Source organism: Camelus dromedarius, chromosome 8, assembly GCF_036321535.1.
Source record: "Camelus dromedarius isolate mCamDro1 chromosome 8, mCamDro1.pat, whole genome shotgun sequence".
Taxonomy (NCBI): Eukaryota; Metazoa; Chordata; class Mammalia; order Artiodactyla; family Camelidae; genus Camelus; species Camelus dromedarius.
Window position 1 is genome coordinate 63,202,053 of NC_087443.1, and position 18,782 is coordinate 63,220,834.

An 18,782-nucleotide genomic window follows, 5' to 3' on the forward strand; every position below is an offset into this window, starting at 1 on the left:
CACTGCAGACTTCAGATGAGACTGAGTAATGGGACATGCTCATCTGGGAAAGAGGGGGAGGGGACAGACAGCCGATTCAGGCTCAAAGTAAAACATTTCCTTCCAGATTGGCGAGACGCCACTGGGGGCAACTGTCAACAGAGATCTGTGTGATGGCTATGAACAAGCAATGCAAAGTATGCGTTTCCTAATACTCCAGCCGAGGCGCCAAAGAGGCTTCTTTGGTTTTCAGCTACCATGTCTAGGGCTGCTTAGGTCAGTGGGACTGTTTCTCTGGATACCCCTGGGTATATCAACATTTGTGGGGGCTGGGGGGCGCTGCTCCCTTTTAATAACAGAATCTATTAATTTATTTCAATAGTAGAAAAGTGTAATAGGAGGAACACCAGGTTGGGAGTCAGGAGCTTGAGTTCAAGCCTCAGTTCTGAAGCAAACAGCATTTGGTTTGGCTGAAACTTATTCCATTCAAAAAGGACAGTCCCAAGAGTAAGCACGAGATGAGTGACTAGAATCTGCTGTTTCCTAACTTGGCTTCAATTCCCACATGCCTCTTGAACAGAAGCATCTTCCTGCACTGAGTATTAATTCCTTTTTTTTTAGAGGTGTAAATCTTGCAAGCCAACTATTTAATTTGTTGGTCAAAGAAATAGAAATTTATTCCAGTGCTCAAGGGGGAAAAAAAAAAACCCCAGCTCTGTTGGACTTACCCAGGTAACATGATCATCTCCCTCACAGACGTGCCTGAAAGATTATCAAGGGTCATTTTAACAACACTCAGTTTTCCTTTTATATACTGACTTTACCCAATTCACATCTAAGGCACAACACCAATGTTGTGTTTGTCTTTTCCAAAAATATTTTAAGCCAAATCAAGAGCAAAGAGCATTTAAACTGATACAGGCACAGGCATATCATTCTGGGCAATTACCACTGTCGTTAGTCTCTCAGCAGCCGAAAACAGTAACTACTAACACAGATATCATTCCTTGGAATTAATAGCATAATTTAATGTGCGTTACTGTCTCTAATGGGCTGAGGTCTACAGCTCACCTTTCACGCTGCTAGGGTCAGGGGCAGAGTGATGGCCAGGAAGGAGAATTCCGCCTGGAGAAGCCAGAGCCATTGGACACCACTGGCTCTCCTGGGAGAGGAGACCTGCAGTGCCTTAGGCTGTATCTATCATGGATTTCCTGGGCAGGTAACTGGTGTTGGCCCAAGACAGCATGCTACAAAGTCATTGATAAAAATACAGGCAAAGAGTAATGAAAACTCAATCAAAAAAGTTATTCACATTCTCTGTTCAACCAAAGATTTCAAAGCTGAACTGTAACTATATTTAAACCTACCTTGTCCCCATCTTACAGCCACACACATCTCCCCTGTCCTATGATCAAGGCACATCTCTCCTGTCAGAATGGCTATATCAAAAAGTCTACAAACAACAAATGTTGGTAAGGATGTAGAGAAACGAGAACCTAGTACACTGTTGGTGGGATTGCAAATTGATGCAGCCACTATGGAAAACAATCTGGAGGTGCCTCAAAAAACTAAAAATAGAACTACCACGTGATCCAGCAATTCCACTGCTGGGTATATATCCAAAGAAAACAAAAACACTAATTCAAAAAGATACCCAAAGTTCATAGCAGTATTATTTATAACTGCCAAGGTATAGAGGCAACCTAAGTGCCTATCAGCAGATGAATGGATAAAGAAGATATGGAATATCAATGGCATATTATTCAGTCATTAAAAAGAATAAAATCTTGCCATTTGTGACAACATGGATGGACATAGGGAGTAATATGCTTAGTGAAATAAGTCAGACAGAGAAAGACAAATACTCTTGTTATCACTTATATGTGGAATCTAAAAAATAAAACAAGCAAATGTATATAACAAAACAGAAAAAGACTCACAGATACAGAGAACAAACTAGTGGTTACCAGTGAGGAAGAGGGAAGGGGCCGGGGTGAAACAGGGGTATAGGATTAAGAGACACAAATTAATATGTATAAAATAAATAAGTAACAAAGTTATACTGTATAGCACAGGGAAATATAGTCATTATTTTGTAATATCTTTAAGTGGAGTATAATCTATAAAAATATTGACTTACTGTGCTGTACACCTGAAGCTAATACAATATTATAAATCACTGTATGTCAATTGAAAAAGTTTAAAAAAGTAAAGACACCCCCATTTATGTTAAGGATTTCTGAGCACTTAAAACACATCACAGTGGTAACAAGACCTCAAATCCACAGCTTTGCGCTCCCAAGTCAGTTTCACTTCCACTAGGTGGCGCTCCATATTAACACAGTTCTTCAGTGTTCATGTGTTTATGAGACAGCCTGGGATGCCAGCAGTGGGGAGTCTAAAAACTTTTGCTGGCCACTATTTTCAAAGGAGTAAGTCTTTGGGAAAATCTAAAAAAATTAGCTGTGTTTCCAAACCCAAAGGACAATTGGTCTCATAAGTTCCACTGAGAGGAGAAGCAAAGGACGGACGTTATATAGCTGCATCACCTTTCTGTAATTAGTAACAACAAAATGGGGTATGAATGCATCATTCCTTTTGCACTGATACACCATGTATCCAAAGCACAGCTTCTGTCTTGCTAGAAAATCAATACATACCGCTTGAAAATCTTTACTATTGAAAAGCAAAAGCAAATCAGTTATCAGTTTAAACCCAGATGTTCCTGTAGCAAGAAATCCAGGTGAAGGGGTGGGGTGGGGGAAGGGACCACTGAAAGAGAAAGGAAGATAATGAGACTGGCAATTAAAAAGGGAAAGAAGTGAACTTGAGAAACAGAAATGGGGATGAAAAGAAAGAAAGGACCATGAGAGATGGAGAGGGTCCTTGGGAAAGAGTGGAGGCAGGAACAGGCGAGTCAGAGTTAATACTGTAAATGGAGAAACTGGTGCAGGCCATACCTTGGGCAGAGCGTACTTGGGCAGCTTCATCTGGGCAAACGTGTTCCTTCGGTAGGACACGTAGTAATGTGGCCGTCCTCCTGATGTCAGCTGGAGGGAAAACACAGAGGTTGTCAGAGGAGCTCCCACAACAGCTACAGGTCATCGAAGGGCAGTGCTGAATGGAAGGGGGCAGCTGCCAACACAACAGCGTCGAGCACTATGGTGGGCAAGTGCAAAGAATTGGCATTCAGCTCAAAAACAACTTAGACAGTGTATGTGTGTTGCTCAAGTCCCAACTGAATCCACTGGACAAAAATACAATTCTTCAATCTGTACTGTGGCTCAGAAGCCAGGAAACATTTTTAGTTATTTTTCTTTTAAATGATACAAGCCTCAGGGTCCACTGGATCAATGTCCCTCAACAGCTCAGCTGTCCAGCCCCAAGCCTGTGGCCACACGCACGGGTTCCCCAAGCCAATCAGAAGGAAGTGGTCAGGGTCACAGTGGCAGAACTGGAGCCTCCCATCTTTGGGTGCTGAACTCCAGTTTGGTGCAGCCACGTTGATGGCTGTGAGCATGTCATTCCTACACACAGCAATGTTAGACAAAAAGCCAAGCCAGGGTCGTGGCTCCAAATCGTTCCAGACCTGGGCTTCCCAGAAGAGAACTGTGGCCACCCTCCCCCAGGTCTGTCCCGGACACAGCGCCCAGTGAACCCTGGGGTCTGAGGTGTGGGAGGAGCGGTGTGTTCTCCAACTCAGGGACGCACTGCCTATCTCTGTCTCCTTTGCAGCCATTCTTTCTTTCCCCAGCTTTACTGAGATATTATTGATACATAACATATGCAGGTTTAAAGTGTACAATATGATAATTTGAGATGTATATATTGTGAAATGATTGCCACGTATAAGGTTAGTTAACACCTCTATCCTTTCACTTAAGACTGCGTGTGTGTGTGTATGTGTGGTGATAAAATTTCAGATCTAATCTCTTAACAGCTTTCAAGCATATCATACAGTACATTCACCATGCTGTATATTACACCCCCAGAACTTAATCATCTTATAGCTAGAAATGTACATCCTTTGACCAACCTCTCCCCATTTCCCTACCCCCTACCCTTAGAAACCACCATTCTACTCTCTGTTTCTATGAATTCGTGTTGCCACTCTTAACCCATATAAATATCTGGAGTCTGAATGTCAGCTGGAGTTGGCATACTCAGAATGTCAACAAATGCTCTGGGTGAATGCTCATCAGACACATACAGATGTGACTGGAACGTTCTCCTATTCACTATTACGTGGCCAGACCACCTCTTAGTCCAAGTGATGGGGTTACAGGATCGTGTTCATAGTGGCCAGGGCAGAAAACGTAGGAAACTCTAAATGCAGAATTGATCCTCATTTGTAAGTCATATATGTGGATTATAAACTGTTACTGGGAAACCGGAAGGGACCCTGGAGGCAACACTGATGGAGAAATGAGTTATAGAAAGAACCAACGTCTGTAACAATTTCCCATTTTAATGTCACTTGATAATTTGATGCTGAAGTCATCTGAATAACTCATTATTCGTTTTCCTGAAGAAAAAAGGTTGTGTGTGTGATTGTGAAATATTTTAAAAGCACCTAGGCTATTAAGTATTTTAAACATCTGCTTCCCAATACATGGGATTAAATATTGTAAATCATTATTTCCTATCCAAATAAATATAGTATTTCTGGAATGTGTCTCAATCATAGTAAAATTATATACATGTATATGAACTATTTAGCAATCGTACCTTTGTCACCTTTAACATGGAAAACATTAACTGAATTTTTAAATGCTTTGTCCAAACAAGTGTAATTTTTTCCTTAGGTGCTGAAAAGAAGCAAAGCATACCTGCTCCCTCTCTCTTCTGAGCACTCATGAGCCCTCAGCTTCTCAAATTGTTCCCCACTCTCTCTGCAGGTGAACAAACTGTCTGAATACAGCTCATCTAAATTCTCTCGATCTTAATCACAGTCTGGGTCTGACAATAATGGCTGATTACGCCCCACCTCCACCTGGTCTCTGCCTCCCACAGCTGCCTGTTACGGCCTGACTCTATTTTTAAGGCGGGCCCTAGGAGGAGGCTCTGTGGCTCACAGTTCTGACAAGAAGAGACTGACACATGTGCTGGGTCCTGCTGGTGACCCAAGGGAGCTTCTTTGGGAGGCAGCTGAAGAGAGTGACTGGAGACAGCCCCAGTGCTCGAAGCAATGCCTCAAGGACCCCACATAGACGTGGCCCTCCAAGCACTGCCCCAGGGAACTAACTACTATTATGTTAGTAGAAAAGCTGACACTTGGTAATGTTCCTTTTATTAAAAAATAAAGCTTTTTTTTTCTTTCTTTTTGGCTTTTAAAGGATTGTAAGCAGGCAAAAGGGGCTGCATTAGGGACAGGAGCCAGGAAGGGAAATATCTTTGAGACAATCAGTGGAGGTGGATCTTTCCTACCTGAACAAATACGTAATCATCCTGGACAATCAAAGAGTCTGGGTCAATGTAGCCCGGGAAGGGTTTATGTCTGTTGGCCTCTGTGCAGTTGTGCATTCGGCAAGTCAGGTATTGTGAATCTGAAAAAAAAAAAAAACAGAAAAAAATGGGGGTGGGGTGATATACACACACTGTACTAAAGCCAGAGTGGGCATTTTCTATTCTCTTGCTATCTCCAATTCTTTAAACAAACCTCACATTTTCTATTAACTAAATTACTGTTGTTATTATTATTATTAAAATTACCGTTATTATTTTACTCACTTGTTATCAACACCACCATCACAATATCCCAGTGACTCTACCAGCCCTTGTCACCCTACAATACTAAATTTCCGTTAATCAAAATACTTCCTTCCAAACCCAAAGGAAAATATTTTCAGAAGTTGGCAATACTACTTGTGCTTTTAACCAGAAATTAACACCACGTTGTAAACTGACTATACTTCAATTTTAAAAATATTAAAAAATACTTGTGCTTTCATAGTGTTTTTTTTTTCTCATTAATAGGCTTCACCTCCACACTCTGACCTCTGATAAGTCGGGAAACACACACATACATGCAGTCATCAATCACCTCATGCTAGAAGTGCTCGTGTTATAAATAATGACGTTTCATTGTCAAGATAAAGATTTTTCTTCGACCAGTGACTGTAAGTAAAACAGCTGAGAAGAGATTCCTGACTCAAAAAATTTGCTCTCACTTTATAGATGAGTAAATTGAGACTCTGCATCTCACCTGAAGACTTTACAGCAGATGATAAACATAGCAGTAATAATAATTCTTACAGAGATTTGATCCCTATTGCTGGAATCATTTTGTAATCAGGAGGCTATCTCTGTTTTTCAACCATAACTATTCTGCTCTCTCTACTAATCAGATGTCACTTCCTTACTTAAAACTGCCTTTGGCTCTTTGCATAAACCTTCCACCACCACCGCTTCAACCTCTCCTCAAGCTAATCTCTTCTCTCCTTGTGATACTTCTAATCTTGAGACAGGAAGGGGGCAGGGCACAGCCATTCAAGGAATGCTACAGCAATTAACATCAAAATGGTGAAAGATTCAACCTCTAGTAGGCCTTGAGGCTCAAGATGGTGGGAGATTTAACTTCCAGTAGACTTTGGGCTTCATTATACGCCCATTGTAATATATTAACATGGTGGATAACATGCCCACAGGCCCATGGCAGTCCCAAGGCTAGCCACAAAAAGCCAAAGAGTGGGAAATGGCCAACTTCCTGGGAATCCCAGCCCCTTCCCCAGACTAGTTACTCTGGTCCTTCCACTTGTTACTATATGAAGCCACTGAGCCCATAAAAACTGGCAACATGGTGCCTCTCAGCCACTGCCCCTCTCTCTTTTCCCTCTTTGGAGAGACAGCCTGTACTCTTGTCTATGGAGTGTGTACCTACTTTTACTCTAATCTGAGCGCCCAACCCCCATACCTCGTGGCCTTTCTCCTGCCTTTTGATGTATCTCTAAATAAATCTACCTTTACTCAACTGTGGCTCACTCTTGAATTCTTTCCTGCGCGAAGCCAAGGACCCACACTTGGCAGGGCACGTCCCAGGGGCTCAACTGAAGCCAGAGACACAGCCCTCCTCATGCCCCACATCCGTTTTTCCTGCAGCAACCTGACCTACTTTATGTTCAAAAATTTGGCCAAATGTCCTACCATGTCAGAGGCTTTTCACTTGTATTCCCTCTGCCTAAAATGGTTTTCCGCAGGTTGTTCTCAAAGCAGGTCTACATTTCAGCTTACTGGTACTTCTGAGGGTCTTCCACGATTACTTTCAATAACACTCCATCCCATTAATTCCCTTCATGGGATTTATCACACTCTAAAATCACCTTGTTCATGATTTATTCTGCCCCTCCCTCCATCAGTATATAACCTCTATGCAGATGGAGACCTCTTTTTTTGTTGCTGTTCCCTGCTATACCTCCAGATTCTAACACCATTCCTGGCACATAGTATGCAACAAATAAATATTACTTAGAACATGTCATTTTACTGGAAAAAGTGAATGAAAAAGGAATTTATTCTACCTTTTTTGATGCTTAGTGAACAGGTGACTTTGACTTTAGGATATCAGAGATGTATGAAGAAATTCACTCTTCCAAATGAAAAACTCAGGACATGATTATCACAGGAAATGGGAGTAAGGGAATTGTATGTTGACTTGGATATAAGAATTCTCTAACAACTTCCCTTAAGGAAATTTCTAGCACTATTTTTTCCTTTTCTTTTTTAATTGAAGTACAGTCAGTAACAATGTGGCAATTTCTGGTGTACAGAATAATAGCTTGGTCATGCATATATATATACATATTCACTTTCATATTCTTTTTCATTAAAGGTTATTACAAGATATTGAATATAGTTCCCTGTGCTGTACAGAAGAAATTTGTTTTTTATCTATTTTTATATATAGTGGTTGACCTTTGCAAATTTCAAACTCCCAAATTTATCCTTTCCCACTCCCTTTTCCCGGGCAACCATAAGATTGTCTACTATGTCTGTGAGTCTGTTTCGTTCGTAGATGAGTTCACCAGTGTCCTCTTTTTTCTTTTTTTTTTTTTTAGATTCCACATATGAGTGATATCATATGGTATTTTTCTCTTTCTGGCTTACTTCACTTAGAACTTGGGTAAGCCTGTATTCTACATGCAGTGCCACTAGGGGGCGGCATGCACATTTGCTCCAACTGACCAATGGCTGATGAAGTTGCTGATAAGCTCTAAGGAGAGGGAGGGAGGGGAGCTTATCTGCAATCTTCCTTTGTCCCTTTGTTTTGCTGCCATGTGTGGGGATGGGGATAGCTCTCAAGGACTTTAACCCATCTAGACCTGGTGAAACTAACTCCAAAGAGAAACTAAAGAAGAGTTTTCTCCTCTCCCTTCCCTGTCTCCTTTTTTAAGACATTCTTTCAGTTCCATTTTAGGGCGTAAGTCATAATGTTTCTCCTTGAAGAGAACTTCTGGGACTCATCCCTTCCAGAACGGTCCTCCCTATAACACACAAAATGTTTATCTCACAATTTCACACTCCACCAGAACCTTTTACAGCTTGTAGTTGACTTTGGTTTTTCAAAAGGTAACCTGGGGTCATAGAAATGGAGATTGGCAACTCTGAGACCTGGGCTTGCGTTCTGGTGTGGGCACTTACTAGCTGCATAGTTCAAGGGAAATCACTTCATCTTCCTGAGTCTTGCTACCTCCATCCATTAAATGAGGATGTCAATGCCAACTATCTTGTAGTTTGGCTCTAAGAATTAACTGAAATGATGTATAATCTAAATGTTTTGAAACTCAAAGTTGTTACTATCAACTATAATGTTCCTGTTTTCTCTTTTTTTCTGCATTTCACAATGATTATATCACTTTAGGACACATTGTAGGTCCTTAAAAAAACTGAATTTGAGTACATTTCTCTATCAGGTACTGTTGGTGACCTGTCCAATATGCATTCCTTACTGTCTCTTTGCCTCAAAAGCCAATACTGGATCTGTTGGCTCATCTGTCTTCCATGTGACTCAGAAGTTCTGATACATAGGGAAGAATCCTCTTGGTCTACACTCAAAGTCTTTCTCCTCCTTTAGCCATTGTTTGCTTTAGGAGAGGACTTTTTTTTCTTTATTGAAGTGTAGGCAATTTACAATGTTGTGTCAATTTCTGGTGTACAGCACAATAGTTCAGTCATATATATATGTGTGTATATATATACACATATAGTTGTGTTCATATTCTTTTTCATTATAGGTTACTACAAGATACTGAATATGGTTCCCTGTGCTATACAGTATAAACTTATTATTTATCTATTTTATGTATAGTAGTTAGTATCTGAAAATCTCGAACTCCCAATTTATCTCTTCCCACTCCTTTCCCCCCCTGGTAACCATTAGTTTGTTTTCTATGTCTGTGAGTCTGTTTCTGTTTTGTAAGTTCATTTGTCTTTTTTTTTTTTTTTAGATTCCAAATGTAAGTGATATCATATGGTATTTTTCTTCCTTTCTCTTTCTGGCTTACTTCACTTAGAATGACAATCTAGGAGAGGACATTTAAACCCAGTTCTAGTAAATAAGAAGTGAAAGAGATCTTTCAAGGGACTGCAGGGAGGCACAGCAGAAGACCCTCTTCAGCTATGGACAGCACTATGTCTCAATGTGATGTTTGGGACTGCTCTAGCCTTCTTGTCTATGAAGGAGTCTTACAGTTAAGCTTACGTAATGAGTATGGCAAAGAGATGGAATGGACCAGTTCCCTGAAGACATCATTGAGTTACTAATTGTACTGAACCTGGAGCTGCCCTTTCTCCATGCTTGTTATGTGAGATAATGAATGAAAACAAATGAATCAAAAGTTCCTGATTAGGAAGTCTCGGGCTTCAAATTACAAATAACTTCCAATTAGAATTTCTAAGGCTGCCACCTAATAAGGATTTCTGGATGAATACACAGTGCTTGTTTTATTTGTACTGGTGTCTAACAGTTTCCTTCCTAAGACCTCAACTTCTTCTTAAAAGATCCCTGAACAAGCATAAGATGGAAAATGTTAAAATAAACTTTTCATACTTATAACTCAATTATACAGAAATTATGAATATGAGGGATTTGGGGAGAAATTAAAAGAGCAGGGAAACTAATATTTGTTGAACATCTATGTGCCAGGTACTCTAAAGCATGTTCACATTTACTTACTAAGAAATTTAATCTCCACAATACCATGAAAGTATAATTTATCAACTGATTTTGCAGATAAAGAGAATAAAATTCAAAGAGATTATAGAAATGGCATATAGGGTTTCAAACTGGGTTGGCCTGATTCCAAATCTGGTTTATTTCCGTTATGTTGCATGAGAAACCCCAGCAAGTTTGGGACCAATTTTTATTAAGTATGCTTTAGCTTGTAAGTATCAATGGACACATCTAGAAAAAAAAAAAAAAAGACCTGTACATTTATTTTTGTGTGTGTGGCATAAATTGGCAATATGGATCAATATTTTTTAAAATGTCTCTTGACCTCAGGTTCATTTCTGAGAATTCTACTTGAAGAAATAATTAATGATCTATGCACAACTTTAGCTACTTTGATACTCAACAGAGTTGTTTATAATTTAAAAAGTAAGAGAAAAGAAAACGGTCAACAACAGAGGAATAACTAAAAAGACTATGGAACATGCATACTTTGCTATTAAAATCTTGCTGCTAGAGAATACATGAGGATTTAGAGAAATGCTTAATATATTTTATATCATAAAAATAGCTTACCAATTAATAATGTTGTATCAGTATTAATTTCTAAGTTTTGAAAAATAGAGCATGGTTGTGTAAGATGTTAACTTTAGGGGAAGCTGGGTAAAGCTGCATTATCTTGGTAACTTGTCTGCTTATCTAAAATTATTCCAAAATAAAAGTTTTTTAAAAGTAGGTTACCAAAATATGTGCATATGGACCCTATTTTGTGCAAGTGGTATATATATAGATAGCTACATATGTATGTTTGCATGGAAAAATGAATAAGAGATATATACAAAATGTCAACACTAGGACAGAGGCAGTGAAGTGAGAGAGGCAGATAACCGGTGTGCAAATCTCTGGTCAGCACCTCTCAGCCAAGGGAAGGGGCTGGGGGTCACGGTGGGCTTGTGGGATGCTACTTATGAGAATTAGAGAACCATCTCTAATTCCCCTGCTAGTTCTACCTTCCTCCATTCCCCACACCACATACTGAGGCAGAGAGCTGTGCAATGAACTGTTCTTGGGCTGAGAATTACAAAATGCACAACTGAGCGACACAAGAAAAGCCCCAGGAAAAGGTCTTGAATCCATGTCTTGCTCGGAGTGGTTCAAAGTGAAATTTACAAGCTGAAGGGGAAATGATCAATTCCAAGCCTCCTGCCCCTGGTAAAGTACTCTGGTGTGTTCTCTTTCCTCTTCTAATGGAAACAGAAAGAAACTGGCTGCACTTCATAATGAGGGACCAATCACTCTTATTCCCCTTGGGGCTTGCTGTAATAGCATTAAGTATGATGAACTCTTTCCATATTCAATTCCGGTGAGTGTATGATGTGATTCCATAGGAAGCATCTTGTAATTTGGCATTAATTAACATCAATTAATGTATGCAACTGCGAGACTTCAGAATTAATTTCATTACTTTTCCCACACAGATGTTTTCCTTGCCACAGGTAATTAGGACACTATGCTGCTCTTTTGAAGCACCCTCACTTTCTGCAACAGCTGCTGCTTGGAATACTGCAATTCCCCCCTCCCCCAAATCTGTGCTGCTCCAGAGAAAGCAAGCTACCTTTTAAAGGCCAGGCTTGACAAATGGTAAGTGCTGGAGAGGTTGTGGAGAAAAGGTAACCCTCCTACACTGTTGGTGGGAATGTAGTTTAGGGCAGCCATTATGGAAAACAGTCTGTTGATCCCTTAAAAGACTAAAAATAGAGTTATCATATGATCCAGCAATCCCACTCCTGGGCGTATATCCAGAGAAAACTCTAATTAGAAAAGATACGTGCACCCCCAATATTCATAGCAGCACTATTTACAATAGCCAAGACATGGAAGCAACCTAAGTGTCCAACAACAGACGACTGGATAAAGAAGTTGTGGCATACACACACACACACACACACACACACACACACACACACACACACACACAATGGACTACTACTCAGCCATAAAAAGCATGAAATCATGCCATTTGCAGCAACATGGATGGACCTGGAGACAGTCATTCTAAGTGAAGTCACAGATAGACAAATAACACATGATATCTCTTACATGTGGAATCTAAAAAATGACATAAATGGAACTTATTTATAAAACAGAAACAGACTCACAGACATAGAAAACAAACTTATGGTTACTAAAGGGGAAAGGCGGGAAGGGATAAATTAGGAGTTTGGGATCAGGAGATACAAACTACTATATAGAAATTAGATAAACAATAAGGACCTCTTGCCTAGCAAAGGGAACTATATCCTATAGCTTGTAATAACCTATAATGAAAAAGAACCTGAAAGGGACTATGTCCAGCTGGACTGTGCTCAGTGGGAGTTGGGGCTGTGATCGCAGCCCCCCAGTGCCGCCCCCCCCCCCACCAGCCCCACTCACCGTATCTCATGGAACCCAGCTGTGAGGTCCTACAGACATTTCTATCTGAAACTGTGTCTTTCTTTATATTCACTTTTTGGTTTGTGTTAAAATGGGGTTTTTTAAAACACCATGAAAAATATTCTCAGTGTATAATTAATAGATAATAAATATTCTGGGCAGGCAGGCAGTGTGAAGCAGTGGCCGGGAGAGAACTGAAAAATAACCAGGACTTCGAGGAGGGCATGGAAGCCACCTTGGTGTCCAGAACCCAGAAATGCTGAAGACACAAACTTGCTAGCAACATCGCAGAGCTTTGGGCAGGAGTGAGAAGGAAACGGGTTTCAGTGGGTCAAGGACAGTAAAGCCCTATCAGATCTTGAAGCCAACAGCCTGATTTTTAGCATCCTTTTGTGGTTCTAAAATCCTAATAACCCCCATTATATAGAGAAAAAGTCTGAAGCCTAGTTGGGTAAATGATCTCAGAGTCACACAGCACCTGAGAGATAGAGCTTGGATCTGAAACTTCACCCAGCAAGAGGGAGACCCTGCACAACAATAAGGCTGCGTTGCTTTATTCTAGCAAATCTCTTGATCTTGGTCCAGTGTAACTTTCTAAAAAGGTGCCTTGTATTGTTAGCCTTCGGACATTCTGGAGGCCATGATCACTACAGGGAAAGTTCTGGGATCATGTATTTTTGCCAAGCACAGGGCTAGGAATTGGGGGCATGAGAGAGAACACGAGGGCAGAGTACTTTAAGAGAAATAAAGAAAGTCACTCTCCAGTGATGATGCAGTGGGGTGAGAGTGTCCTAAGAGAGGTCCAGGTGAGGGGCATCTAACCTTCATCTCTCTCCATGGATGGTCCACTCTGTGCCTGGGCTTCTCCTGTGACTCTGCATTTATGTCACTTTGCATCTTACAGAGTTGAGGGAGCACTGGGCTGGAGCACAGGGGCATGAGAGACAATGAGAGACAGGCTTGGGGAAGGCCAGCTGGCTGTTTTGTGGAAAAGCCAGGCTAGCACTCCAGTTTAAGCTGAGAAAAGGCACAAAGTTAGCCACAGGGTCACACCCAGCCATGGAAAACTGAGAAGCACATTTGTTCCGGTAACTTTCCAAACTGAGTTTACAAAGAAAGGAGGCAGGGTGGGAAAGGGAGAGGGACAGAGACAGTGAAAAGGGCAAATAGTAACAAAGAAAGAAAATAGGAATGGAAGTGGAAAGGAGGGAGGGAAGGAAGAAGTGAAAGCAGCTTTGTGCATGAGGGAGAAGGTACACAGAATGTCCTCTCCAGGGCTTTTTGGGGGGAGGGATGTACAATATCTACTTATATGTGTTCATGTGTTCTATGATTAATTACTATATATGCTGTATGTTATATGGGTTATATGACATATGTTATATGATATAAATGAACTTCTTTACAAAACAGAAACAGAAACAGACTCACAGACATAAAAAACAAACTTAAGGTTACCAGAGGTAAATGGGGGGAGGGATAAATTAGGGAACTATCTTCAATACCGTGTAAGAACCTATTAAGGAAAAGAATCTGAAAAAGAATATATATATATATGTATATAAATACATGTATATATATATGTATATAAATTCATGTTTTCTGTAAACAAGAAACTAACACAACATTGCAAATCAACTATACTTCATTAAAAAAAAAAAAGTCCAGGACAGAGGGTCATTTCAAAGGACAGCCTCCAAGACACATGGGTATATTCAGTCCATTATTTCTTTACTTACTAACTTTCTATTTTTATCACTCTCAATACTGAATATCATACTTGGAACATGAAAAATGTTCAATAAAGATCAATAAGGCACACCCTCTGCCTTTCACAGTAGGATAAACAGAAAGAGATGACACATTGCTGGCCCTCTCTATATTCCAGTCACTTCACCCCTTGCTACACTTCAGCCAGGCCAAGCATGCCCATACTCCTTTACACATGCTGTTCCATCTGTCTGCAACGCTGTTCCACCCGGCAGACCCAGCTCTTGCCCTTACTTCCATAAGGACTTTGCCTGAAATACCAAATGCCACTTTAACAGAGATTCCTTCTTTGATCACTCCCTCTCCTCAATCAGTCTCTGTCTAGACTCTGCTTTGTTTTGCTTCCTAGAACTTACCACCACCTGCAATATGCGTTTGTTTATAATCTGTCTCCCTATCTAGAAGGTAAGCTCTTTGAGAGCAGGGCCTTTGCAACGTCCCCTACTATCCTTCATTCATGCCTAGAAGAGCACCAGGCATACCACAGATGTCCAACAATATTTTTCAAATGCATGAACAATAAATAGGTCCAGTTTGAACCCAACCTGGCTTCAAATTCTAGTCCTGAGGTAATGGCAAAAATATTTAATCACTGTAAGCCTCGTTTTCCTCATAAAGTTAGGAAAATAACAATAGGACCTGTTTGCAAGAGCTCTTGTAAGTAACGCAGCTAAAAAAGTATCCAGTGCAGCAGCACTCGACAAATAATAGGAACCTAACGCACATTACTAGCAGCCTCGTTGCTTGAGAACATCCCTGTTGCTTGAGGGCAGCGTAAAGGGAAGAATGAGTAAGCACCGAGATCTTTATGATGCTACCTTTTGTTTTTGTTTTAAAGCAGGAGTCAGAAGTATGAGGAATTTTTCAAAGCGCTAGAAACTGCCGCACACACGTGCTATATGGGCTGGTGCTACTGAGTCCTGGGGTAGCCTGAGGACCCAGGAGATACCCAGTCCTTTGTCCCAGAGTTAAGACCTGGGAATGGCAAATCTCTCTCGCGCACTTCTGCGCTCTCATCCTCGGGGTGGGAGGTAAGGGCACAGAGCTCCTCACAAGTGGGCGGCTCGCGGGATGCAGGGAAGTGGCACATAATGGATACAAAGGGCCCAGTCTGAAAGCTGCCCAGCTGAGCCCGTTACTGAACGGTCCCTGTCAGGTTTTTCACTGCTGTGTGGGGAGGCCTGTGTTATCTCATTTCATGCTTTTCTGGCCGGTTTTCAGGGCTGTCTTTAGGCTGCTAAATCAGAGAGGCCAAGTTGAAATCAATAGTCACTGAAGTCAAGAGACGTTTGCAATATGAAAAATGGGGTCGGAAAGACAGTGTTAGAAAGACAAAGTGCCAGGTGTCGCTGGACTGGCTAAGCTGGGATGCTTGATCTGGGGACAGGGTAAGAGAGGTGAGAACGCACTTGGTAAACATGGTGGGGAATGGTGGGGAGCTATCAGAATCTGAAGGTGACCAGAAATGGAAACTTCCAACCTCCTCCCAGGCCCCACCCTAGAAGCTACTGATACACTAACTGATGGACAAAGAAGGCAGATGAAGGTTATGAAACATGGGGTCTAATAATGCCAACTGGTGTACCGTCGTGGGACTTTGGCTAGAGCAGGGCTGGCAACTTTGATATTTTTTAGATTTGCACAAAAATGCTGAAGTATTGCTCTTCTCTAGAACATTAAAGAGATTTGAGATCTTTTGAAGGAGGAAGTACAGATAGCCAAGAAAAATAAAAATTCTTAACCCCACTCCTAATTAAGTAAATGCAAATGAAAACAATAAGGATATGCCATGTTTCTGCTCATCAGATGGGTTATGTTTAAAAAGATCTTCCCTAGCGTCCTGGACTATTGAGGGCTTGCAAACACAGGCATTCTCATATCCAGAAAGTCTGCAATGATACAACTATTTCAGAGGGCAATGCGACCACATCTACGGGAATTTCAAAGGTATGTACTCTCAGACCCAGGGATTTCCCATGGGTAACTTTGCTTTCAGCAGTGCTTGCTGCTCAGACACGTTTGAATGCTTACTAACCAAATAAGATATACGTGCATATGTGAAGGTATCCGCACTGTTTGAAACAGCCAGACATCTACATGTCCGTTAATGAGATAGTGATTAACAGAATTACAGTTGACTGTATAATGGGGGTTCTTACATAGTGATCAGCCATGAAGTAGGTAAATTTATATGTGCTGATATGGGAAGATTTTTAACTCGCTATCATATTCACCCCACGCTGAACCTGGCATAACAAGTTTACAACATGAACATCTGAGTGTGGATGTCTGTCTACATACATACATGCTTATCTGTAGAAGCCCAAACAATTTCTTAAATAATATAGAAGAAATATTTTTAAAAAACACAAGTCTTGGGAATGGGAAGGAAGGTCAGGAAGTGGATTCCACTTTCCACTTGATGGCTGGAGTACTGCTTATCCCTTTTATGATGGTCGTTGCTACTGCTGTTGGTATAAAAGTCATTACGGCTTAGAGTATAAACTCACACCACCTCATGGCTGATATGCTGAGGACTGACGAGAACTGAGGTCTCCATCACCTCTCCCAGTATTTCAGCAGTGCTGGCCTTATCCCAGCACTGATATGCATGCCATTCAATATGGAAATTGATGGGAGGAGTAGAAAACCAGAAGTAGAAATGAGAGGTCTAGTTCTCACCCACGAGCAGAATTAGTGGGATGGTCGTTATACAAAGTTGTGAGTTTCCTTTAATTTTTATCTCGGCTTATAAAATGCTGGCTTGAGGCTCATTTCAGAAAGAGTTTGGGGACACTCATTTTCACAGCTAGTTAAAGGGTCAAGGTTGTTTTTCCCCAGTGAAAGAGATCAGTCCTTTGGCAACTTGTTACAAGGTTAGTTACCCATGCAAATAGACACAGAGGCCAGTAATTGTCCCCTGTTCCCTGTCCCTGCTAGCACGGGTCATCACCAGTACAGAAACATTCAGGTCACTGGCCAGGCCTTTCATTTCAAAGTGAAAAGGAGAAGCAATAAAGCTCAAACTTGGTCCTGTAACTTCTCTCACAAGATGATGCTAACAGATGAGCATAAATAGAAAACTGTGCATCTGCATGTAATTATCATGCTAAGAATTCTGATAAAAGTTATGTCTCTTTCCTCCAACTCACATATACATACTACGTGGCATACAATTTTAGGGAGTCGGTGAGTTTCTCATGATCCTCCCTACGGGACTCTGCACACCCTATGGTTCAAGGTCCTTCTTCAAGAAGATGTACTTTTTTTTTTTTTTGCATTATTTTTTATTGAAGTATAGTCAGTTTATTATGTCGTGTCAATTTCTGGTGTACAGAGTGTTTCAGTCATACACATACATATATTCGTTTTCATATTCTTTTTCATGATAGGCTACTACAAGATACAGAATATATACTTCAACAAAAAAAGAATGCAAAATACATACATACATACATACATACATACATACATACATAAATAAAAACTTAGAAAAAGAAGATGTGCCCATACAGTGACATGCACAGATATTTATTTATTCAGTCAACACACACTAAATGTGCCAGGCCCTGAGCTATATTTTGTACTTAGAACCAAGATTAAATAGGACAGAGGTTTTCACAAGGCTTTTCAACAATGTCAACAGTTTGGTTGACATTTTCTCTCTAACTACATACACTACAACCACACACACACATGTACTTATATTAGGTAGATCAATAGAATGTAGATTTCCTTTTTACTATTTCAGTATACTGGGTAGCAGTTTTAATGTATTAGGTGTGTACAATGTGTGTGCAATTCTCACACACACACACACACACACACACAGTATTTAAACAGTAAAATCTTTGTTTCTAGGATGAGGACCTGTCAGTTTGTCCTCGGCTGGATGCTGGGGCCAATAACAAATGCCAGACCCAATAAATACGTTCAAAATGTTCCAATAATACTTCCTGTGATTGATTGTAAGTGAGGTTGCTCTTTCCAGCTTGCTTCTCGAGGCAGAGAGATGATACAGGAAAGAATAACACCCTTGTCACGGCTGTAAACTATAACACCCAGATTTCAGAGCTCAGTTGACAGGAAACGTCTGTGTCGCTCACAGACCCTTATAAAGCAAAAGCTTTCCAGAGTTCACCTGCCCTCAAATATGGAGACTTCAACTGAAACCGAATTAATTATAAAACTGTAATCTAGGGAGATGTGAAACGAGACTAAAAGTAAACTTCAAGTAACACACCCAGCTAAGCATTTGCAACTCAACTCACCCCGTGGGGATGAGAAAAATAAGCAAGAAGGGATTTTTTTCCTATGTCACATGCTCAATGTGTTGGCTACGAAATGCCTAAACCCATTAAAATTTAAAAAAAATTACTTGTTCAAAGTTAAAAAACATATATATATATATTATTTTGGCATATAGCCTACTAGA

General features: G+C 40.6%; 1 protein-coding gene across 4 annotated transcripts in view; it reads right to left on the reverse strand.

Moving 5' to 3' along the window:
• The window catches only part of SORCS1 (sortilin related VPS10 domain containing receptor 1), a 468,685-nt gene that overhangs the window by 108,476 nt on the left and 341,427 nt on the right, over positions 1–18,782 (reverse strand). For all 4 annotated transcript variants that reach the window (XM_064488397.1, XM_010987109.3, XM_010987108.3 and 1 more), the window contains exons 7-8: positions 5,407–5,525; positions 2,940–3,029 (exon numbers count right to left, since the gene is read on the reverse strand). In XM_064488397.1, the coding sequence (XP_064344467.1) occupies positions 2,940–3,029; positions 5,407–5,525 (209 nt within the window). The remainder of the gene's footprint in view (positions 1–2,939; positions 3,030–5,406; positions 5,526–18,782) is intronic.